Source organism: Nannobrachium achirus (genome assembly GCF_963921795.1).
Source record: "Nannobrachium achirus genome assembly, chromosome: 19".
NCBI classification, from domain to species: Eukaryota; Metazoa; Chordata; class Actinopteri; order Myctophiformes; family Myctophidae; genus Nannobrachium; species Nannobrachium achirus.
The window spans coordinates 49,232,597-49,257,607 of record NC_137826.1 but is presented as its reverse complement, the minus strand read 5'-3'; the positions used below and the strand labels follow the sequence as shown (position 1 = coordinate 49,257,607).

Genomic DNA, 25,011 nt, shown 5'->3' with positions numbered 1-25,011 from the left:
TTAAGCCTCTATCATAGTCCAAGGTGAAGAGCTATCACCTCACCGCGGTGTAGTTTTCTAGCTAACACCATGCAAAAAATCACCAAGTGCACAATTTGTATGATCTTTTAGGCCTAGTGGCCTACATATTCCCCCCAAGCTTTATAGGCATTTTAAGCTCATGACAGCCATCGTGGACGACGTCATCTTTTTCATATTTATATTTTCACCAAAAGGCCCCAAAAGAAATTTCAGCCCCTGCCTCTCCAATATTCTCTGCAAGTCCCTGTTGTAATTCATAGAGATATCTAAAGCCAGCCACCAATTTGTCCAATAACACTGGCCCACTATAGATGCTGCTCTGTGCTCAGATGCTGTCTAGAGCCCGCCTGCTGTATCCGGCAATGTGTACACGCACATTAAAGCAAGTACCGTTTCCATATCCGCTTTGGGTCCAGACCGGAACAGCAACCTGAAAAGACGGAGTGTGATTGGTTGGAATCTCGCAAGGGACGGTGTGTTTTGATCGGGGGAGGGGAGGAGAAATAAAAAGGAGTGCAGCGATTTTATTGGCAGACAGACGGACATGCGACGGGAGGCGTTTTGATTGGAAAGAAATCACCGCGGGGGAGAGCTTCCATTGGCAGCAAGTGGATACAGTCTCTTTTCATTTGGACGCGGGGAGCCCCGCGGTTGGCCAGTAAAGGAGTAAGCGAGGTAGGCGAACGCTCGCCGGGTTCACCTCAGACAGTTGGCAGGTTCAAGCCCCATGCCATCAAGGACTGTTGGGGGTCACTAACTATTATTCCGTATTTTAGACTTAGAAACTCCATTCATACTTTTTATAATTCATCTAAGTGTGGACACATGCTTGAACGTTTTACTTTGAAAGGTTTTGTAGTTTTGGATATATTTAACTTTTAAAACTTAAATCTGAAAACGTTGGCACCTCGCTGTTCCTACACTTTAACCGAGCAACTTGATTCACAATTCAAAAATTCCACCTTACTGTGGACATACATGCTTGAGATTCTTACTTTGAAATCATTTGTAGTTTTTGAAATATTTAACTTTAAGCGCCCAATGCATTGTCATAGACAATGGACATTTAAAGGAGAGAAAAATCAAACCAGTCAATTGCTCAGATACAGAGGTGCCAGTAGTGGGATTTGATCCCATGACCTTCTGTTGATGAGTCAAGAGCTTTTCCAACTAAAGTACCATGCATAGTAGTACATAAGGACCTCAGGAATACACAAGAAATGGAGGGGGAGAGTGATTTAATCCGATTGCTCCATAGGTCAGTATGTAATTGTCTCTGTCCGTAACCTTACGGACAACTCTCAACCCGACGGATTAAAACCGATAAAGACGTACGTACGCTTGAACTACCCGTGGCGAACTTTTCTCAACCGTGGCAGTAGTGAGGACAATTACTTATGACAGCGGTTCTGAAACTATGTGTCCCAACAAGAAATATAATTTAGAAAGAAACGGGAAAAAAAGGAACGTCATTGCAATCACTGAAGAGGACGTCTCGACTCCTCACAGTCACAACGGCTTTATTGGCATGAGAAAACATACACACAAACGCGCGTGCGCACACACTCACACCGCCTGTCCTCCAACAGCCGCGAGACGGGTGCAGTGCACTGTGTTTTGTTATAATTACTCAGTCTGGGTGGTTAATCTGTACCTCGGTCCCTCGCGGAGTTGCATTTACCGTGATAACGTTGCCGACAGCAAACATCACGTCAGTCGTCGGGTCAAGAAATTCTGTGATTCTACATATTTTGGCTAAAAAACCACCTCCATGTGGTGTGCGGCCCAAAACGGGAGCGGAGAGTGGGTCGGCACGTAAATAACGTAGAGAGGAACTATGCATGTCGACGGATCTACCGTACGTACTCTCTCACCCAAAAACGTACACAAAATCACGCATATGTAACTATAAACTTGTTCGTTTTTAAGTTATGAGATGCCGTTGATTTCAGATAAAACTTCGCTTAATGCAGCTTTTATTTGCGTTTTGTGAACTCGCATCGGACATGGGGTCCGCCATGTTTGTTGTCAAAATGCGAGAGCTGTAGCAGCCGCTCGACCAATCAAGAGCGGTGTGAGGCGGGTTCGCTTGAAATGCAGCCTTTTGATTGGAAATTAGAAAAAAATTGCTAATAAAGAGGCTCAATGGGAGGGACACCAGACCGAGAAAGGAAGCACATTGGTGATGACGTAGCTCGGGATGGCTTGCGAGGCTAAAGGGCCCCTGGCAGCGGCCCCACCGGCCCAATGGTTAATACAGCCCTGCTGGAAGGTCAATAATAATGATAATAGATCTGTGCATGTTTAGTGAGGTACTTTGAATGGAATCGCTATTTAAAAATGCTTTGAACTTTACACAGAAAACCTTTCAGAACAGTTACACAGTATGAGCTTTACATACATCACAATAAGTAACATGGAGTCTCCCTGTCTCTCCAACTCTAACAGGACATACAAGTGTTTCAATTCTATTCTTTCTATTGTCTACTTCAGGGATCTTCAACGTTTTCAGGCCAAGGACCCCTCAGTTGAGAGAGAGATGAAGCAGGGACCCCCACAACCTTTACATAGATTCCATATAGTTTCATTGTTTGACAGCACAATCATCAGTGTATTTTGGATTCATGTCAATTTGTGTTTTCAGATATTTAACCACTTGAAGCGTCAATACTTCATAAACTAGACCTTTCACTCTGTACTTAGTCTGCTCTTTTTCTCCTCTACACCAAAGCTCTTTGCCAAAAATAGCCGATCTACTGTACAAGCTCACAACAAGCTCACATTGTGAGCTTGTAGATCAGCTATTTTGGCTAAAGTTCTCCGAATATGGATGCTAGGGTTCAAATGGTTAATATAAAGGAGGGAAAAAAAGTTTCTATAAATCAAAGATTTGGAGGACCCCCTGTAGTAACTCTGAGGACCCCCTAGGGGTCCCAGACCCCCTGTTGAAGACTCCTGGTCTACTTTCTTAATTTCACTTGTTTATCCTGTATCTAAGTGAGTTCTCCATCCTGATTTGGATACAACTTGCATCCTTTGTGAGTGATATGATGTTGATTCATTGTGACGAGTGAACAAACAATTAGGCTACAACATCAATAGTAAATCTATCTTTATTAAATAAACAAACTTTAACAACTTTAAAAGCCACAGTGCTTCTTTTAAACAACATCTAATAAACATTCACATTGCATCCGAGTACTTAGAAGACCCACTGTCATGTTCTTCAGAGACTAAAATACATGTTGACCATTCCGTATTGTAGAGCATTGCTATATTAGAGTATTAACACAATATACTGTAAATAACATGACTGCAAGTGGAAAGCTTGCATCGTCATGTTTCAACTTTTAGTTTTTTCCCCCGTAAATGAATCTTTATCATATACTACAGCGTCAAACATAGCCGGTCTACAAACTCACTATCTCACATTGTGAGCTTGTAGATTGGCTAATTTTGTAATCCTTTGAAAGTGAAAGTGATTAAGTGTGTGTGCGCGCGTGCTTGAGACTTAATAACTTGATAACATTGGATCCATCCATTGTAACAGTTTTCGGATGTGGAGAGAGAGAAATGTACCGCCTGTGGTGTGGTACTGACACCTAGTGGTTGGCCAATGCCTGATTGTTCAAGTTCACTTTCTCCTCTCAATAGACCTTATTCACACCGCCGGCCATCTTGAATCACATGACTGCCTGGGATAGCAGCCTGCATTACAAAGCATAGTGAACAATGGAGCGATGGTCTTTTGACTAAATCGACAAATGGGCAGATGACAACATCAACATCCCCAAAAGGATTAGATAGAAGGGTACATCCACAATATTCATGGTAGCTAGGTTACACTGTTACTCTGTACAAAGACATGCTACAGTATCTGTGCAGACTAGAGCTTGCTCTGCCATCATATAGTTAATATTACTGTATTGTGATTTTTGCATATTAATCAGGAACAATCTAACAACAAATAGTTAATATGATGGTGGAACAAGCACTGCACAGATAGCAAGTCTTTGTACACAGTAAGGTTGCAAACTAACTTACCCTGAATATCGTTACCATGGATGTAATCAATCTATTTAATGTGTTGATGTTGTCATCTGCCCATTTGTCAATTTGGTCAAAAGAAATTGGTTGAATAGAACTCATATTTTGGGACCATCGCACCATTGTTCACAATGCGTTGTAATGCAGGCTGCTGTCCCAGGAAGTCATGTGAACCAAGATGGCCGCCGTGTGAATAAGGTCTATTGCAGTGTTTCTCAAACGTTCACATTGCAAGGTCTCCCCTTAACTCTGACAGTGTACAAATGGAACCAAATGAACCTGTGAGGGTTCATTTGGCTCTTGGCAGGTTTCTGAGCTGTCCACAGACCAATGAGACACAGAGTAGACAGAAATGGTGTCGTCTTATATCGAGCATTTAGTGAGGACCAATAGGCTCTATGAACAGCCAGGGGTGTGGCACCAAATTCTGGGCCTTGGGTACGGGGACTGCCCATAAGTCCGAAGGTTCATTAGTCCGAAGGTTCATGAGTCCGAATTTAGTTAGGGTTACTGAGGTTAGGGTTAGAGTTAGGCATAGTAGTATTCTTAACAAATTCGGACTAATGAACCTTCAGACTTCAGAATGTCATGGCACCCAGCCAGGGTACAAGGATTCACTACGGGCCCTCCATGAATGTTCTTGATAGGGGGAGGGGGTTTTGCAGCGCGGCACCAAGTGCGAGCTTGTTTGCAATTTTTTGAAAAATCGTGAAACTTTGTGCAAGTCTATGAATATTTAAATCCTTCTAAGGTTTTCTGAAAAAAGAAATATATATATATATATATATATATATATATATATACTGTATATGTTTCTATGTCAGTGTTGCTCAAACCTTTTCATGTGAAGGACCCACAAAATGATACTTATTTTGCCACGGACCCCCATCTCAACATATTTACTTCCAGGGACCCCCCAGAAGCAAAATTTGAGTTACAAATGTTCGTTTAATAAAAAATACACATATTCAAAGATTTGCACACATTTTCACGGCTTTTCAAAAATAGCAGATCTACAAGCTTGCAGCGCGGCACTCGGTGTCACGTTGTGTGCTTGTATATCTGCTATTTGTGACCCTGCTTTTACTGCCCAACCCAGAGTTTCGTGAGTTATTCCAGATGTCTTTGCGTTCCCGAGTTATTAATCGATCAGCAGCAATGCTAGCATGGATTAACATCGCGAACGGCCACGAAGTGCACGAGGATCGTGCACAATCCGTGCATGGACACGCACACGCCCACGTTAAAAAGGTAAGAAAATCGCAGCATACAACCCGCTTTTCGGGGCACTCAATGAGTCAACATGGTCATCAAAAGTCAGTTCAAAACCTTGAACCATAAATACGCCAGACATTTGAAGATAGCAGATCTACAAGCTGCACGTGTTGTGTAGTAGGTCATTAACGACTTGTGATTTTTGCAAGTCGACTCTACTCAGTAAAGAGTTGAAGTCGACTTTATTGTTTGATGACGTCATCACACAAAACCCGAAACCCTGTGCTCAATTCCACTGAAAAAAAAAACACAGTTGGAAAAGGAGAGAATCACTCTTTCCTTGACAATAAGCAATCCTACGGTTGAATGCTGTACACATGGAGCAAAAATAATGATGAAAAAATATGTTTTTAGTTAGTTTTCATATATATATATATTTTTTTGTACTTTCCCTAGACTTGTGTAATGAAGTCGACTGAGTTGACTTGTCGACTTTTTGGTTAATGCCCTATTGTGTAGCTTGTAGATCTGCTATTTGCAAAGAGATAATCTTGGAACAACTGTGTCCGAACACAGGTGAGGGCTAGTCATTGAAATTTGTTTCACTTTAATTCTTTCATTTCTTTTGAAAGCTGGGAATCATAGCTACAAAATGATATATTGGTTGTGAAGATTGACCCAACAGTTTTGTAGATATGGCTTATAGAGTTATGCCATGCAGAAATACTAGATCTGAGAAATTCAGCCTTTTAGATGAAATGTAACCTGCAAAATGTGAGGTTTCTCTTCACATTCATTTAAAAAAGTCTTATTTACATGCAGAGTTAAGCTTATCACATTTTAGAAAAAGAAATAAAATAAATAATTTCAGGGCTGGTCTAAAGTTGTGCTTTCCGAAATGACTGCCCCTCTGCTATGCTGGGTCACAAATGTAGAATTCTTTCATACATTTTAACATTGTTACAAACGGCAGTTTTACATTGTGCAATGTGGCCGTGTTGTGTTGAGATTGGGCGGTGTCCCGCAGGGCTCTATGCTAGTGTCTCTGAGCTAGATCATTGTTCAGTTCAACGTGACGACACGCGCTCATTGCACTCAACACCTCGGCACGCGTGAGGGAATCTTTACTATCAGAAAATAAACACGACATCTCTGTATTCTAATACTGGAGTGAAGCTCTGAGTGTGTGTGTGTGTGTGTGTGTGTGTGTGTGTGTGTGTGTGTGTGTGTGTGTGTGTGTGTGTGTGTGTGTGTGTGTGTGTGTTTGTGTGTGTGTCAGGGGTGTCGCACCACGTTCTGGGCCCTGGGTACTTAAACTATTGAAAAATAGCAGCTATACAAGCTCACTGCGAGCTTGTAGATCTGCTATTTTTTGAAAAGTCGTGAACATTTGTGCAAGTCTTTGAATATTTCAAATCCTTCTAAGGTTTTCTGAAAAAAGAAAAACCTGTGTTTCTATGTCAGTGGTGCTCAAACCTTTTCACGTGAAGCAACCCCAAGATGATACTTATTTGGCCACGGACCCCCATCTCAAAATATTTAGTTTCAGGGACCCCCCAGAAGCAAAATCTGAGTTACAAATGTTCGCTTAAAAAATACATATATTCAAAGATTTGCACACATTTTCACGGCTTTTCAAAAATAGCAGATCTACAAGCTCGCAGTGTGGCACTCCCACTTTCCCTTGTGACGCCCCTGTCTGTGTGTGTGTGTGTGTGTGTGTGTGTGTGTGTGTGTGTGTGTGTGTGTGTGTGTGTGTGTGTGTGCGTGCGTGCGTGTCATCGGCGTATCCAGAGCCATGCGTTGAGCAGGCAGGTAGAGACCAGCAGGGAGAACAGGACCACCTCAGAGTTCCTCCGCTCAGCGTTCTGGCGCTCCAAGCCTGCCAGACGCCGCGAGATCTTCACCACCTAGCACGTGGACGCACACACACACACACACACACACACACACACACACACACACACACACACACACACACACACACACACACACACACACACACACACACACACACACACACACACACACACACATTATAGCAAACTAAAATCTCACATGGCATGAATGTTGAACATCTACTGTACTGTAGGCCCCATTTACACTGGCAGCCAAATCCAGCCTAAATCAGATCTTTGCCACGCCTAGATTGGAACCCTATTTATTTAACCCATTCAGATCGGGTACACATTATTGTGTATCATCATTTTATGCTTTAACTATTGAAAAAATAGCACATATACAAGCTCACAGTGCGGCACTTTGTAGATCTGCTATTTTTGAAAAATTGTGAAAATTGGAATTTTGACCCGATTCTATAAGTGTCTTTTGAATCCTTCTCAAGTTCTTTTGAAAAACCTATGTTTCTATGTCAGCAATGTGGCCAGCCATCGTCAAAGAAAAGGTCCTTTTCACATAACTGATGCTCAGTTAGTCTGTTCTTGAGAGACTACTATGTCAGTGGTGCTCAAACCTTTTCATGTGAAGGACCCCCAAACTGATATTTATTTGGCCACGGAACCCCATCTCAAAATATTTAGTTCCAGGGACCACCCAGAAGCAAAATGTGAGTTACAAATGTTCGCTAAACATCTGGGGACCCCTCAAAATAATTTGGGGGTCCCGTCCCACAGGTTGAGAACCACTGGTCTAAATGGGGTCATAGTCTGTATCGTGCAACCCCAGTGCACACTCACGTGCACCCCCCATGACTCGAGAGTTTCTTGCAGGAAACCCTGGATTGTAATGTCAGTGACCTTACTGCAGGATGTGATGTTGTGATTGGTCGATTGAACTGTCACTCACCTGTCTCCTCAGGACAATAAACTCTACAGCGGCTCCGCCTTCATCGTCTAGACTCCAACTCTCTGTCTGCCCACTGAGAGAGAGAGAGAGAGAGACAGAGAGAGAGAGAGACAGAGAGACAGAGAGACAGAGAGACAGAGAGAGAGAGAGAGAGAGAGAGAGAGAGACAGACAGAGAGAGAGAGAGACAGAGAGAGACAGCGAGAGAGAGAGACAGAGAGACAGAGAGACAGAGAGAGACAGAGAGACAGAGAGAGCGAGAGAGAGAGAGAGAGAGAGAGGGGGGGGGGGGAGAGAGAGAGAGAGAGATTAAACATGATCACAATGAGTGAAATAAATCATTTGTGTTTGGAACTGTGTTACATTACATTATGTAATCGTGACTACTAATTGAAGTCGAGGCCGAATTGGCCCGAATCGCATGGATGAGCCCTGACAGCACATGGTTGGTTCTACAGACTCCAAATTTCGCACACAGATAGCTCAGACCTTTGCCTACGTTCTTAGCTAGGCCTCGACCCGACCCGATATGTGGTTTTCCGGAACCAACGTGAAAGGTTCGGAATCTCCATATGCGGAGTCCTGACTACTAATTGAAGCCAATGGACGCCGAATACGAATTGCCCGAATCGCATGGATGAGCCCTGACAGCACATGGTTGGTGCTACAGACTCCAAATTTCGCACACAGACAGCTCAGACCTTTGCCTACGTTCTTAGCTAGGCCTCGACCCGACCCGATATGTGGTTTTCCGGAACCAACGTGAAAGGTTCGGAATCTCCATATGCGGAGTCCTGACTACTAATTGAAGCCAATGGACGCCGAATACGAATTGGCCCGAATCGCATGGATGAGCCCTGACAGCACATGGTTGGTGCTACAGACTCCAAATTTCGCACACAGACAGCTCAGACCTTTGCCTACGTTCTTAGCTAAGCCTCGACCCGACCCGATACACAGTTTTTCAGATCTGGCACGAAAGGTTCGGAATCTCCGTATGCGGAGATGACTGACATCGGGCTGTTCCGGAGCAAGCGCTGACTCATTGTGACATCACTTCATAAAAGGCTCTGACATCACGTACGCTACATGAGTCAACAAAAAATCTCTCTGAGTGTGGCATAAACTAAAGTCTTTCTTCCTCTCACTTCGAGGTGAGCAAAGTTCAGGGTGCTCTTCAGAGCGGTTGGGTTCAGGGGAATTAGCAGGCTGTGCCTTTAAGAGAACCAGGTGAATAATGGACACAGGCAAACATATGGTCAAAACGGCTCTTATGACAACAGGTATAATGGGGTTTGCATTAAAGGGTAGGGCATTCACAGAGATCTCCATATTATGGGCATAAAATGGATGCCCGTATGCGGAGCTGATGTCTGACATCAGAGTTTTCCGGAACCGGTACTGTGTCTGCAGAGATCTCCATATATGGGCATAAGTGGACAAAGGCAAACAGATGGTCAAAACGGGTCCTATGACAACAGGTATAATGGGGTTTGCATTAAAGGGGAAACTGGCAATGTGTCTGCAACACAGTCGGAGGCACAGACAGATACAGAGATCTCCATAATGGGCATAAAGGGACACAGGCGCAAAACGTTCTGAATCTCCTTATGCAGAGCTGATTGTTGACATCAGGCTGTTCCGGAGGAAATCGGCGCAAGTGCTGACTCATTGTGACATCACTTCATAAAAGTCTCTGACATCACGTACACCACATGAGTCAATGGGCATAAATGGACACAGGTAAACAGATGGTCAAAACGGGTCCTATGACAACAGGTATAATGGGGTTTGCATTAAAGGGTAGGGCATTCACAGAGATCTCCATATTATGGGCATAAAATGGATGCCCGTATGCGGAGCTGATGTCTGACATCAGAGTTTTCCGGAACCGGTACTGTGTCTGCAGAGATCTCCATATATGGGCATAAGTGGACAAAGGCAAACAGATGGTCAAAACGGGTCCTATGACAACAGGTATAATGGGGTTTGCATTAAAGGGGAAACTGGCAATGTGTCTGCAACACAGTCGGAGGCACAGACAGATACAGAGATCTCCATAATGGGCATAAAGGGACACAGGCGCAAAACGTTCTGAATCTCCTTATGCAGAGCTGATTGTTGACATCAGGCTGTTCCGGAGGAAATCGGCGCAAGTGCTGACTCATTGTGACATCACTTCATAAAAGTCTCTGACATCACGTACACCACATGAGTCAATGGGCATAAATGGACACAGGTAAACAGATGGTCAAAACGGGTCCTATGACAACAGGTATAATGGGGTTTGCATTAAAGGGGGAACCGGCACTGTGTCTGCAACATGGGCATAAATGGACACAGGCAAACATAATGGTCAAAACGGGTCTTATGACAACAGGTATAATGGGGTTTGCATTAAAAGGTAGGGCATTCATAGAGATCTCCATATACTGTATGGGCATAAATAAAATGGACGCCCCTATGCGGAGCTGATGTCTGACATCAGAGTTTTCCGGAACCTGCACTGTGTCTGCAGAGTTCCTCATATATGGGCATAAGTGGACACAGGCAAACAGATGGTCAAAACGGGTCCTATGACAACAGGTATAATGGGGTTTGCATTAAAGGATGGGGCATTCATTCCCTATTTCAAATTCGGCACACGCGTGGACGCAGACAGACAGATAACTCCATATATGGGCATAAATGGACACAGGCAAACAGATGGTCAAAACGGGTCCTACAGAGATCTCCAAATATATGGGCATAAAATGGACAGACAGATATCTCCATATATGGGCATAAATGGACACACGCAAACAGATGGTCAAAATGGATCCTATGACAACAGGTATAATGGGGTTTGCATTAAAGGGCGGGGCATTCATTCCCGCGGCCGAGCTTCTAGTCATTATAATTGTATAACAGCAGGGGTTTTCAAAGTGGGTGACGGGGCACCCTGGGGTGCCGTGACGGCAGTCCTGGGGTGCCGCGAGATCATTTGATAATATTTGGAATTTATTTGCAGGCTTGAAAAAATATTTAGTATAATTTTAAACTTGAAGTACAAAGTTATTTTCAGTCAGTTCTAACCAAAATGGCTGTTATCTCAACGTTTTCCTCGCAACATAATCACTAAAATATCGTCACTGTTGGGCAGAAACCTCGTATCTCCAAGTTTCAAACGTGTACGTCTTTTGGTAAAGCAAAGCCCTGCTTCATCATACAAGACTGTCGCACAAAACTAGTGAAAACAGCCGATCTACAAGCACACAACGACGATATGCTATAAATATAAGGTGCTGGGAGTGAAAATTAGGGGTGCCTCGGATTAAAAAAATATTCATGGGGTGCCCTGAGACAAAAAGGTTTGGGAACCCCTGATCTACAGTATCCTTTCTAAGTGTTACACTAGCTCACAACGCGCCGCTAGCGCGTTGTGAGCTTGTAGATCTGCCATGCCACGCCACTAAGCAATAAATCAGGCATTGCGACGCCATCACAGCCTTCCGGCGCGGGGGGAAAACCTCTCTCTGTGAATCACAACGTGTGGAGCTGCACCGTGTGCGTGTGTGTGTGCGTGTGCGCAGTGGCGTAGCTAGGGGTAGGAAAGTTAGACTGAGGTAAGGGGGCCCAAGGTGCCAGAGGCCCTCGAAAAGTCTGGATTAAAACTCTTTTTCCCCCAATAATAATAATTATTATTATGATGTTTATCATTTGTGTCTAAAAACTTAAAATTACTGCTGGAATAAAACCAATGAGCGATACAATTTAAATAATTGAGGGTCCCTATATTATATACTCACCCCTTACAAAGCTAAAATGGTTTCTCCTGCTTTCACGTTGTTTTGAGACCTATAGTAGCTTTGCGGTTTGTGCGTCCGCTTGCATCATGTTATGGTTGTGAAACTTAGGTGTGCTCTACAGGATAATTATGATCATCTGAAGTAAATGGAAAAGTCTTTTCATTGGCCCTGCAAACATAAGATCAACTCTCACGTTCTGTTCGCCCCACCCTCCCCCGGTCCTGACTGTAAAGCAGCTTCTTCAGCACACAACAGCATGCATTGAACAGAGACAGGGAGAGGGAGAAAAAAAAAAAAAAAGACTGCAAACATAAGATCAACTTTCAGGTTCTGTTCGCTCCACCCTCCCCCGGCTTCTTCCACACACAACACGCATTGAACAGAGACAGGGAGAGAGAGAAAAAAAGACGTAATGTGACATAGAGCAGCATGTTTCATTACTGTAAACTGAGAGGAGAGCTTGACTGTTTACACTCAAGGAAGCAGCTGATGTCTGTGGGTAAGCATGCAACAGAAAATCTTCTCCCCTCTTCCTTCTTCCTTCTTTATCCAACACCATTAAGCAATAAGCATGGATAACGTTTTAAGCACAAACGCAAGTGTTTCGAACGAAACACCTGTTTGCTAAGTTCTGGAAGGAAGCACTCCCAAACTAGTGACATGATCAGTTGATCACAATCGCATCATGTTATGAATGTATGTAGGTTCCCAAATCAAAGTGAAAAATGGTTTGGTTTGTTGCAACAATGACTAGTTATCTAAAGTATGGTAATAGTGTCAAGTAGGGATGCCCCGATCAGGGTTTTTTTGCTCCCGATCCGATACCGATCAAATATTATTGCTTCCGATTCGATCCCGATCTTTCCCGATCCGATCTTTTGGCAAGGCATTAAGAAGAAAAAAAAATTCTATTCATTCTATCACTTGGTTCTCAACCTTTTCAGGCCGTGACCCCCAAAATAATCATATTTTAACTGGGGACCCCCGACCCTGAAGAGTTGAGGAAGTATATTTTGTATAACACGGTTCTATTGTGAAAATAGCAGATCTACATGCTCACAACGCCTCGCAACGCGAGGAGTTGTGAGCATGTAGATCGGCCCGACCCACAGGTTGAGAACCACTGAGCTAGTTGACAGTGCAGAGAGACATAATTGCCTTCCTTTGATCCATTAGCAAGGGGCCAATTACTACTTATTGGCATCAGCTGCCAGCTGTACACAGAGTCTGACACAATCACCTTTAGCGGGGCAGATAAATGCATTTCTGCACTAAAATACTTCACAAGTGGAAAGAAACCTAAAACTTTTCACAAGTACTCCTTAGGGGTTGTTCCTATGATAAAACACGTTAGACACTGAAAAATCAAAATGGCGGCCATGTTTACAAGATGGCTGCCTCTGAACAGTACGCCAGCCAGTTAATGTCAGATTTTCATAATATTAGAGTTGTTTTGTAGGTTTTAAAACATCCTGAGTTCATTTATTACACTTTTAAAGCTGCCAGAATAACCTTTCTGACTTTTGGTTGGGGTCTTTCCTCACCTGGGACCCCCCAAACAGACCCCTGAGCCTATCTGAGTAATCGCTTTGCTCCTGCTCCAGAACAATGTTAAATTAGATCATAACTGAAGCATTAAAGTTGATGTAACTGGGCTCTGAAAGCAAAAATGAGTAGTAGCAAATACACAGGGGTCTTCCACAGAGGGTCCGGGACCACTAGGGGGTCCTCAGAGTTACTACAGGGGGCCTGCCGAATCTTGATGGGGAAGTTTCTTTTTTTTTTCTTTTTTTACATTTGAAACTGTTTTTATTAGTATTCTCAGTATTATTCATTTTTGTGTTAGACAGACAGGTTCACAGTGTTACTGCAGGGATTGCAAGAATGAAGGTATTGCAACTTCTCACTTTGGGACATGTCCATTTATTGAACTGCACTCACACTGACAACACAACACAACACACACACACCTCTTTGTTATCGTCACCCCAAAACCCGCACCCTATCCTCTTAAAGAGCTCATGGTCAATTATACCCAAAGAAATTCACTACATGTCCTCCCTAATAGTGTTGACAGTTTCCACTATAGCATTTGCAGGGAGGAGAGTGCAAGGCAGGTTATTGTTTGAGCAGCTGCACCGTCCCTTGTAACCTGCTTTGCAAACACATTTGATGAGCTTTGCCTTTGCAGCAGGGAGGGCAAGAAACCTGACTGGAACATACCCTCCACTCTCTGAATTCCATCTATTTTTTTCAATTGATGGAAGCTCAGGGCAATTTGTCAGGTATGACAAAGTAGGCATCATAATACGATACCTTCATCAAGGGACATGATTTTGAGGAAGTGCAAACACATGAAGAGGCTGATACCCCGATTCCTTATCAAGTCCTTGCCTCCGGTACAAAAAAAGGTGAGTTCAAGTTATTGGATGTTACAAATCTGTCAAGGGTTCCTTTGCGTACATAGTTTTTCAGGTGCTGACTGGGGAAGAACATTTGTTGGAATCACCAAAAAGACATGGGTCAACGCCTTCTTGAAGCCTGATAATGATGACAAAGCCATTAACCGCTTCAAGGACCGTGGCAAGGTCATTGGCCATTCCTCCTGAGCTTATAAATGGTGAGCTTCCATCAACATTGCAGTCGGAACATTTTGCATGCCATGTTTACAGTTCAAAAGGTCCAACAACCCTGGGATTACTCAGATGGGAACTATTTCTGTCAAAGAACTTGGAGGGTGAGATGCTACCTCCAACTCGTGCTGCACTGCTACCACATTACCTCTGTGCCAACTCCGTCACAATGCAGGATAAATCATACCTGACAAATTGCCCTCTGCTTCCACCAATCGAAGAAAATAGATGGAATTCAGAGAGTGGAGGGTATATTCCAGGTTTCAGGTTTCTTGCTCTCCCTGCTCCAAAGGCAGTACTTGAGCTCATCAAATGTGTCTGCAAAGCAGGTTGTAAGGGACGGTGCAGCTGCTCAAATAACCTGCCTTTCACTCTATGCTATGGTGGAGACTGTGTCAACACTATTAGGTTGGACATTGAAGATGATGATGATGATGAAGACGAATATATCCTGCATGTCTGAAATTACTGTATTGTAGTGAATCTCTTTGGGCGTAATTGACCATGAGCTCTATAAGGGAATAAGGTGAGGGTTTTGGGGTGACAATAACATGGGGGATTGCATTATTGCAATCCCTGCAGTAACATCTGTCAACCATAACTGTTAAACACAAAAACATTATAAATAATACTGAGAATACTAATAAACCATCAAAGTACAATACATAAAACCAGGATACATAAAACATTCGAAGTTTCAAATGTAAAAAGAAAAAAAAAAGATCTCATAGAGATTTGGCAGGCCCCCTGTAGTAGCTCTGAGGACCCCCCCAGGGGTCCCGGACCCCCCGTGGAAGACCTCTGTTATTTGCTACTAGTAATTCTTTATTTCAGAGCATATTTCAGATCTAATTTAACATTGTTCTGGAGCAGGAGCAGAGCGATTACTGAAATAGGCTCAGGGGTCTGTCTGGGGGGTCCCAGGTGAGGAAAGACCCCAACCAAAAGTCAGAAAGGTTATTCTGGCTGCTTTAAAAGTGTAATAAATGAACTCAGGATGTTTTAAAACCTACAAAACAACTCTACTATTATGAAAATTCGATATTAACTGGCTGGGGTACTGTAAAACATATCCGAAAAGGCGGCCATCTTTAAAACTGGTGGCCATTTTGAAAATTAAGTGTCTAATGTGATTTTTCTAAAGAATGACCCAAGAGGTACACTCTGTCAAATTTTGGTGCTTCTTTCCAGAACTGAAGTATTGTTCTCCTTAACTGCCCCGCTACTTCCCTCTGCAGTGCTCTGTCTGTCTCATTTCTCCAAAAGCCCTTGAATATGATTGAAAATGATTAAGGATTACTGTGATTGTGGTAAGCTTACATTTCATATCGCATTCACCTTACCTGTAACTTTCAGTACTCCCAGAAAATATTTTTTTGAAAAAAAAAAAAAAAAAAAAAAATCCGATTTTTTTTCCCCGATCTCCGATCTTATAAAAACGGCCATATCGGCGGCCGATCCGATCACGTGATCGGGATCGGGCAACACTAGTGTCAAGTAGTGTGAGGATTAATGTCAGAGTGTTTGTGTTTGAGCGCCTCAGTGCGGCCGCTGCAGAGTTCATGTGCAACCTCTTCCAGAGAGATAGATGGAGACACTAGAAACTCTGCTGGAGAAACAAGACAAACTGCTGGATGTCCCTAGTAATAACAATAATTGTATAATATCCCATCATCTATCTAGTAGTCATATGATTATGTCATACAAAAATAACAATCTAGGCATCACAATATTTTTGTTTCAGTCAGTCACAGTAGGCTATTATTGTTTTGTGAACTCCCAAAATGTTCACAGGATCTTGCTGTAGATTAAACACACTGACTGACTTTGCTGTTAAAACAATGTATGTGCATACACACAGACACAGTACACACAATAATGTCCTGTCATGCCATTCTCATATAGCCTTATATGATCTAACCTGTTATACAGTAGATGTATTCTCAGATCATTATATCCAACCCTTGTTTTCCATAGTTTAGCTAACTAGCCAAAGTTCTGATTGCATGCAGACTCATTTTTGCATGTAGGCTAATCATGTTCATACTTCACCCAATCTGAATAGTCCTATACTGCTTATTTTTTCTCCTATTCTACTTCCTATGTATAGCCTATATGCTTCACTCCTCATGTGCGTTTGCTTGAGCACTGCTGCTATTGATTAGTGATTGTATATTCTGCACAACACCTGCACATATTTAAGCTGCTACTAAAAATACAATGTAGTGTTTTATTGTTATACTGTTTTATATTGGCTTGCATGGGAGGCTGGGCTCAAGTCAGAGTTCTGGTGTCTCATTCACTTGCTGGTGATGATGGTGGTCTGCACTTTTTATTTCATGGGACTGTTGTGGATTATACTGTATTAATAATACAGTAGCTGTATCTGAGTGTGCATGTAATGGATGATTATGTGTAGTGATCATGGTTAGATCAAGTTAAAATTCCTGGACTTTGTTTCAAGAGCTAGCATTGTCAAATTGTTACACCAGACACTACATGTTTGTTTATATCCTGCTTAGGCTACAAGAGTAAAACTAAAAGTAGACAAAAATGGTAAATGGTGTTACAATTTGACAAATAAGGTGAACATGATTGCTGAGGCGATCACGGCTACCGTATCATTGTGAGACATGTCATTCAAACAGTAACAAAGTGTTCCCGGTTGGCCGGTTCTCCGCTTGCATGGGGGGGCCCATACAGATTTCTGGCCTAGGGGCCCAGAATTGCTAGTGACGCCCCTGCGTGTGTGTGCGTGTGTGTGTGTGCGTGTGTGTACCTCTTCCTGCTGTGGTCTACCTGGACTGGAGACAATCCTACTGGTGTCACTGATGATGCTGGACTGTAAGGGAGAGAGACAGACACAGAGAAAGAGACATTAAGACAACATGAGAGAGAGAGAGAGAGAGAGAGACAGACAGACACAGAATGAGAGAGAGGCAAAATCTTGATATTTCCGAGATCCCTTTGTTTTTTTTTCGAGGTCCCAGTAGTCCAGTTACGGTTAGGGCTAGGTTTAGGGTTTAGGCTTAGGGTTAGCATTCACCAGGTTAGCATTCACCAGGTTAGCATTCACCAGCCTCTGCGTTGCGCGCCCGAGTGAGAAGGGGGAAAAAGACATAAAACAGACAAATAACCAACATTTCTGTTGTTCAGGTGGTCCAAAACTACAATATGATGTCACTCAGAGGTTCTATAGACTACAATATGACATCATTCAGAGGTTCAGCTACAGACTACAAGGGAGCGCTCGTTTTCAGACAGCCCGGACGGAGGCACTCCGTCTGAAGCGCCCTCCAGCCACCAGCAGAGGGTGCTGTTTAGGGATGGGACGATTATGAACATTTCATGTCACGATTATTTGGACGACCGAGTGCCGCGCTGCGAGCTTGTAGATCTGATATTTTTGAAAAAGTCGTGAAAATGTGTGAAAATCTTTGAATATATGCATTTTCAAAGCGAACGTTTGTAACTAAAATGTTGCTTCTGGGGGGTCCCTGGAACTAAATATGTTGAGATGGGGGTCCGTGGCCAAATAAATATCATTTTGGGGGTCCTTCACATGAAAAGGTTTGAGAACCACTGACATAGTAGTCTCTCAAGAACAGACCAACTGAGCTCCAGTTAAGTGAAAAGGACCTTTTCTTTGACGATGGCTGGCCAGATTGCTGACATAGAAACATAGGTTTTTCAAAAAATCTTAGAAGGATTCAAGACACTCATAGAATCGGGTCAAAATTCAAATTTTCACAATGTAAAAAAAATAGCAGATCTACAACACTCGGTGCCGCGCTGTGAGCTTGTATATCTGCTATTTTTCAATAGTTAAAGCAGTCAATAATCCTAGGCCTAAATATTAAGATGGCGATCAAACGGCGTGATGTTATTTTGTGTACCTGGACGACCTGTACTTGTGTTTGACGGCCTGCAGGAGGCGCACCGTGGCCTGCTGTCCCAACTCCCTGGCTGCCTGCAGCACCGTGTGAGGAGACAGCAGGCTGGGGGGCGGGGCCATGGGAGGAGGAGGGGCCATGGGGGAGGTGGGAGGGGCCATGGGAGAGGTGGGAGGGGCCGAGCGGTGCTGGAGAGAGGCGCCGCGACTGAAAAAACCATAAGGATCTTTATCGTTACAATCACTGGCATGCGACGATTAGGGCTGTCACCATTATGACACTGCACATGCAGATTAATTGTCACTCAAATAATTGCGATTAACAATTTAATTGTGTATTTGTCGTTGACAATAACATTTCTTTTTGGCCTTTAGGCTTTGAAGTTGCACATGGCAGATATGACACATAACCTAAATAGAACATTGATAGTGGAAATAGCCCATCTACAATTTCCACTATTTTGGAAAATGTTGGTATTATACAAACATGTTTCAACATGGAGACGATTGTGACAAAATAATTGTGATTATGTCAAATAATTGTGATTAGACGATTATGTAATAATTGTGACAGGCCTAACGACGACATGTAAAATGAAGCATTCATTTATGAAAAATCATAATTATAGGAAATATGGAGATACAATGTTTATGCCCAACAGTGACAACATGTTTGTACATATCTGTACTGGTCAGCTCCCACTACAACAGTAACACACTGTGGTTGTACTGGTCAGCTCCCAGTACAACAGTAACACACTGTGGTTGTAGTGGTCAGCTCCCGGTACAACAGTAACACACTGTGGTTGTACTGGTCAGCTCCCAGTACAACAGTAACACACTGTGGTTGTACTGGTCAGCTCCCAGTACAACAGTAACACACTGTGGTTGTACTGGTCAGCTCCCAGTACAACAGTAACACACTGTGGTTGTACTGGTCAGCTCCCAGTACAACAGTAACACACTGTGGTTGTACCGGTCAGCTCCCAGTACAACAGTAACACACTGTGGTTGTACTGGTCAGCTCCCGGTACAACAGTAACACACTGTGGTTGTACTGGTCAGCTCCCGGTACAACAGTAACACACTGTGGTTGTACTAGTCAGGGGTTGATTACTTACGAGCTGTGTGTGTGTCCGTGGTACGACAGCGCCTGCTTGTGGTGGGACGGTGGAACGAACGCCTGGTCGCTGTAGGACCTCCTTAGTGGACTCTGGCACACAGACAGACAGACAGACAGACAAACAGACAGACAGACAGATTAGCTCAGTGTTTATATGCACTGAGCGTTGCGTTTGGTCCACTCAACCGTGAAGCAGTTGGTCCACCCAAAGCTCCAGGTGTCTGTAGCATTTTTCCTCAGCGTTTTGTCTGTGTGTGCGTAGCATCATGTTTGTCTAGTGATGTCATATGTCGTATGTCTGTAGCCTTTTTCCTCAGCGTTTTGCCATAGCAAAACGTGTGTGTGTAGCATAGCCTGTACATCCTAGACTCAAATCCTAGTCTGAAGATGTTATGCAAGCACGACCACGGCTCACTTCACATTGGGTGTGATTTTTGGTTAGTTATTTACCTGTGGGGGGTCTTCATCAGGGTGAGGGGCAGTAGGGTTGGTTAGTTATTTACCTGTGGGGGGTCTTCATCAGGGTGAGGGGCAGCAGGACCCTCCCAGCAGGGCTCCAGTGGAGCAGACCAGTACGTACTCTGAGCTTTGGAGGAGGAGGGGCTGAACATGGGCCTGGGGGACATGTCAGGAGCCTCTGCACACAACAACACAATTCAAATGTTTTACCACTTTCATACCTTATAATAACCATTAAACAAACCATTTAGAACGGGTACACATTATTGCGTAGTTATTTTATGCTTTAACTATTAAAACATAGCAGATCTACAAGCTCACAGCTTGTGCTCCTATTTTGGAAAAAATCGTGAACATTTGAATTCGGACCCGATTTTGACCCGATTCTATAAGTGTCTTCTAAATCCTTCTAAGGTTTTTTTTTAAAAACACATGATTCTACGTCAGTGGTTCTTAAACTCTTTCATGTCAAGGACCCCCCATTTTGTGGACAAAACATTTTGTCATTGTTTTAGACCAAAAGATTAACTATCTAACCTCATACACATACCTGCTGGTAGGTGGACCTTAATATGTCTAACGTGTGTGTGTGTGTGTGTGTGTGTGTGTGTGTGTGTGTGTGTGTGTGTGTGTGTGTGTGTGTTTGCGTGCAGCGCTATTTCGAGGTCCCGTTGTTTCGCGGTCCCAGTACTCCGAGGCCAACCTGCCGATGCTGGTGAACGCTAACCTGCTGACGCTGGTGAATGCTAACCCTAAGCCTAAACCAGGGACATGCAGAGAATGTTAGAGAGGCAGGGGCTGACATTTCTAAAAGGGTCTTTCGGTGAAAATAGCGACGGGTTGTGAGCTTGGAAGTCTGCTATTTTCAATGTTTGACTTCTACTTTGAGGGCACTTCTTTCAACATAAGTTACTGCATTCAAGTTCAGGAGAGTTTGGACAAGGCAATTCTCTTGAACGCTGCCTTCAGGTATGGCATGGAAAGAGGGGCATTTGCATTTCTTTCACCATAGTAAAAACTGCATTCGTGGTCTGGAGAGGGCACTTTTTACAGACAGGGTAAAAGGGCATGGGCTCAAGCCCCCTTTGATGTCTATGTTTGCACGTGCCTGGCCTAAACCCTAACCTACTGGGGCCTCGAAACAACGGGACCTCAGAATGTCCAGATTTTGCCTGTGTGTGTCTTTGTGTGTGTGTGTGTGTGTGTGTGTGTGTGTGTGTGTGTGTGTGTACCTGTGTATCTCAGCCTATCAGGAACAGTCATGCTGTAAGCAGGGGGCGGGGCCTCCTCCTCCTCGTGCCGCTGCTCCGTCCAGCGGGTGGAGCCAGGCTGTGGGCGGGACTGCATCGTCAGCCTATCGGGGACCCTCATGTTCTGACCGATGGTCTCGCTGCGGAAGCGCGGATCCGATTGGTCCGTTTGTCCGCTGAAGGAAGCCATGATGCTGCTATGTAGTATATATATATATATATATATATATATAAATTAAAACTATGGAATAAATCAGTCAAACCTTTTCACGTCAAGGACCCCTATATTGATGTGTTTGGCTCTGGATATATTTGGCTAAGGGTCCGGGACCCCTAGGGCAGTGTTTCTCAACCACTGTGCCTGGGGACCTTTGGTGTGCCCTTGAGAAGGGTCAAGTGTGCCCCTTGAAACTGCTTGAAAGCCAGTATTGTATTTATCATTTTAAAAATGATTTAAACTAGTGAAAACAGCCGATCTGCAAGCACACAACGCCTCGCGGGGAGTGCTTGTAGATCTGCTGTTTTCACTACTGTTGTGCGACAGCCTTGTATGTATGATGAAGCAGGGCTTTACTTTGCGAAGAAACATACAAATGTGAAACTTGGAAATACAAGGTTTCTTCCCGACAGTGACGATATTACCGTATTATGTTGGTGTGCCCATGGATTCTTTCCTGGGACATGAAAAGTGTGCCCATGTAGAAAAAAGGTTGAGAAACACTGCCCTAGGGGGTCCACAGAGTTATTACAGTTTTTTTTTTTGTTGTTTTCTTTTTTTTTTTTTACATTAACCACTTGAACCCGAGGGGTTCTCAAGTGCATAAAGTGAATGGCAAATCGAGTAGCAAAGTAAGTGGCAAAGTGAGTTTAATGTTGTTTAATGCAATCAGAGGACTTTTCTGTTTGGATGTGTCAAGGCCAGAAAGTTTTTTTTTTTTTTTGCCACTCGAGTCAGTAGGCGTTCCCACATAACTTCCGGGAAGTTTCCCGGGAAGAATGATGATGATGTCACTAGGGGTGGGCAATATAATCGATATGGCAAGTTTATAGTTTATTTGCCAATACTGTATCGATAGACTTCAGGCCGTAGTATCGCGATACTTTGAGGAAAATAAAATATGTTCCCATGCATAGGAACCAATGGTAGAAGTCCGGTCTGACACTCCACTGCCTCTAGATGTAGCGGTACTATAGTAGCTACTTCCCCTTCCCACGGTTCAGTGAGTGAGGTCTCTCGAGAAAATGGCTGCAAACAACGAAAACAACAACATTAGAGCAGCACCTTCAGCTTTTAAAGCCGATATATTGCAATGGTATCGCAATAGTATCGTATCGCAAAGATTTGTAATATATCGTGATACTATTGCATCATGACCCAAGTATCGTGATACGTATTGCATCGCGAGATTCTTGCCAATATCCACCCCTAGATGTCACACGCATAGTACCCTCTATCTATTGCATCCCTATTTTGGTAGGAGCATTCGCTGAAAATAGTCGACTGTGAGCTTGTAGATCGGCTAAGGCAGGGGTTTTCAAAGTGGGTGACGGGGCACCCTGGGGTGCCATGACGGCAGTCCAGGGGTGCCGCGAGATCATTTGATAATATAATATTTGGAATTCATTTGGACACTTGAAAAAATATTTAGTATCATGTTAAACTTGAAGTACGTTATTTTCAGTCAGTTCTAACCAAAATGGCTATTATCTCAACGTTTTCCTCGCAACATAATCACTGAAATATCGTCACTGTCGGGCAGAAACCTTGTATCTCCAAGTTTCAAATGTGTACGTCTTTTGGTAAAGCAAAGCCCTGCTTCAGCATACAAGACTGTCTCACAAAACTAGTGAAAACAGCCGATCTACAAGCACACAACGCCTCGCATCGTGCTTGTAGATCTGCTGTTTTCACTAGTTTAGTACATTTTATAGATGATAAATATAAGGTGCTGGGAGTGAAAATTATAATATTTATGGGGTGCCCTGAGACAAAAAAGTTTGGGAACCCTTGGAATAAGCTAAGGGGTCCTTGGCCTGAATACCTCTGTAGACCCCTGAACTAGGGTTATGTCACAGCAGTGCAGATCATTAATTCAATGTGATGAAGGAATTGCTGATGACACCAATGTGATCATAACTAGGGATGAGACGATATGAAAATGTCACGATTATTGAGACCTTGCGATTTACCGTGATTTACCTATTATCGTGAATAGCTATTTAAAGTGTTAGTTCACCTATTTTTGACATAAAGCTGTGTGAAATACTTGCCATTAAAATAGTGGTTACAAATGTATTAATTCATTACCAGAGTCCCGTGGTCAGATTTCTGGTCAGTTTTATATGAATGTAAAGTAGTTCCGGTGATTTGGCAGGGGCTCATGGCCCAATCATTAAAAATAGATGAATACACAAAACTAGCGTCATTTGTATTGTTGACCTATTTCTACCAAATAGACCAACTTTCGTTCAACTTTGACCCCTCTGTCACATGGTACTATTTTTTGTGTCCAGTATCACTACGCCGCTGCAACGTATTTCCCCAAAACAAGGTACTTTGCAGTCAGCTGATCAGAACGAAACCTCGCTCTATATGGTAGAAATAGGCCAACAATACAAATGACGCTAGTTTTGTGGATTCATCTATTTCCAATGATTGGGCCATGCCAAATGGCCCCCACCCCATTGGAACTACTTTATATTCATCTAAAACTGACCAGAACTCTGACCACGGGACTCTGGTAATCAATTAATTCATTTTTAACCACTGTTTTAATGGCAAGTATTTCACACAGCTTTATGTCAAAAATAGGTGAACTAACACTTTAAGACATTTTTGGTAGTTTGGAATGAATAAAATATATCAAGTATGTTATTTCCACATCCACAGGGTTCAAATGGTACCAGGTATGCAGCTCGGTAAATAAAAGGTGAATTGATCCCAGTGCATGACGTAGGACGATATCACAATAAATTTAAATCTCCACGATATGATTACTGTGAATGTTTTTTCTCATCACGATAAATGATAATAATGATTATCGTCCCGTCCCTAATCATAATACACACTGAGTTTCATTCCCTCTTTGCTAATAAAAAAAGATATAATAATGATTACAATTATTGTTAATGGTGGTATTGACTGGCTTCTCCTTCCTGTGCCAGTGACAGTGAAATGTCTCCCCCTGGCGGAGTATTTCATATAGATCGTCTATAGATATTTGATGATCCCAAGTATAAAACAGGGTTAAAGTGATCAAAGTGAGGTTGATGCTGTTTACTCGTTTAGCTGGGAGTGGGGACCCCCTGAAACCCCCTCAAGGACCCCCGGGGGGGTCCCCGGACCCCACTTTGAGAAGAACTGATTTAATAATGACCTACATGGACCTTCATTCATATAATTTCTCTATTTTCTAGCATCTGACGTCACTTTAATACATAACTCCGAGTTATTAACTCGTGTTCTTTATCTAAACAACAATTAATGGTAATAACAAAGACAAACGTTCATTACTGGTCGTCAAAAGAAAACAAACGGGTCGTTTTGACAGTTAGCTTCCAGCTTAGCAACAACAGCAACAGGTGGCTCTAAACTTCATGGCAGACATTAATATGTTGAACTATTTATGTATGAACGTGTTAAAATACGGAATAACATGACATATGAATTATTAAAGGTATAATTTAAACCCACCGGGTCAGTGTGACTGTCTGCGGTTCAGATAAACTTCATGTTAGGAGGAAAAAAAAACATTTCAAGTATTCAGGTCAAAACGTCA

At 43.1% G+C, this 25,011-nt stretch overlaps 1 protein-coding gene across 3 annotated transcripts in view; it reads right to left on the bottom strand.

Annotated features, from left to right (window-relative positions):
• LOC308305078 (uncharacterized protein) overlaps positions 1-25,011 on the bottom strand; it is a 26,497-nt gene extending 1,486 nt beyond the window's left edge. The window contains exons 1-8 of one of the 3 annotated variants that reach the window (XM_080749732.1): positions 24,927-25,011; positions 21,215-21,429; positions 20,027-20,160; positions 19,522-19,613; positions 18,405-18,608; positions 17,288-17,350; positions 8,089-8,161; positions 3,182-7,193 (exon numbers count right to left, since the gene is read on the bottom strand). In XM_080749732.1, coding sequence (XP_080605858.1) covers positions 7,062-7,193; positions 8,089-8,161; positions 17,288-17,350; positions 18,405-18,608; positions 19,522-19,613; positions 20,027-20,160; positions 21,215-21,422 — 906 coding nt within the window. In that variant the 5' untranslated portion in view covers positions 21,423-21,429; positions 24,927-25,011 and the 3' untranslated portion in view covers positions 3,182-7,061. Of the gene's footprint in view, positions 1-3,181; positions 7,194-8,088; positions 8,162-17,287; positions 17,351-18,404; positions 18,609-19,521; positions 19,614-20,026; positions 20,161-21,214; positions 21,430-24,926 lie in introns of those variants that run through there. The other 2 variants (XM_080749733.1, XM_080749734.1) reach the window with 2 other exon arrangements.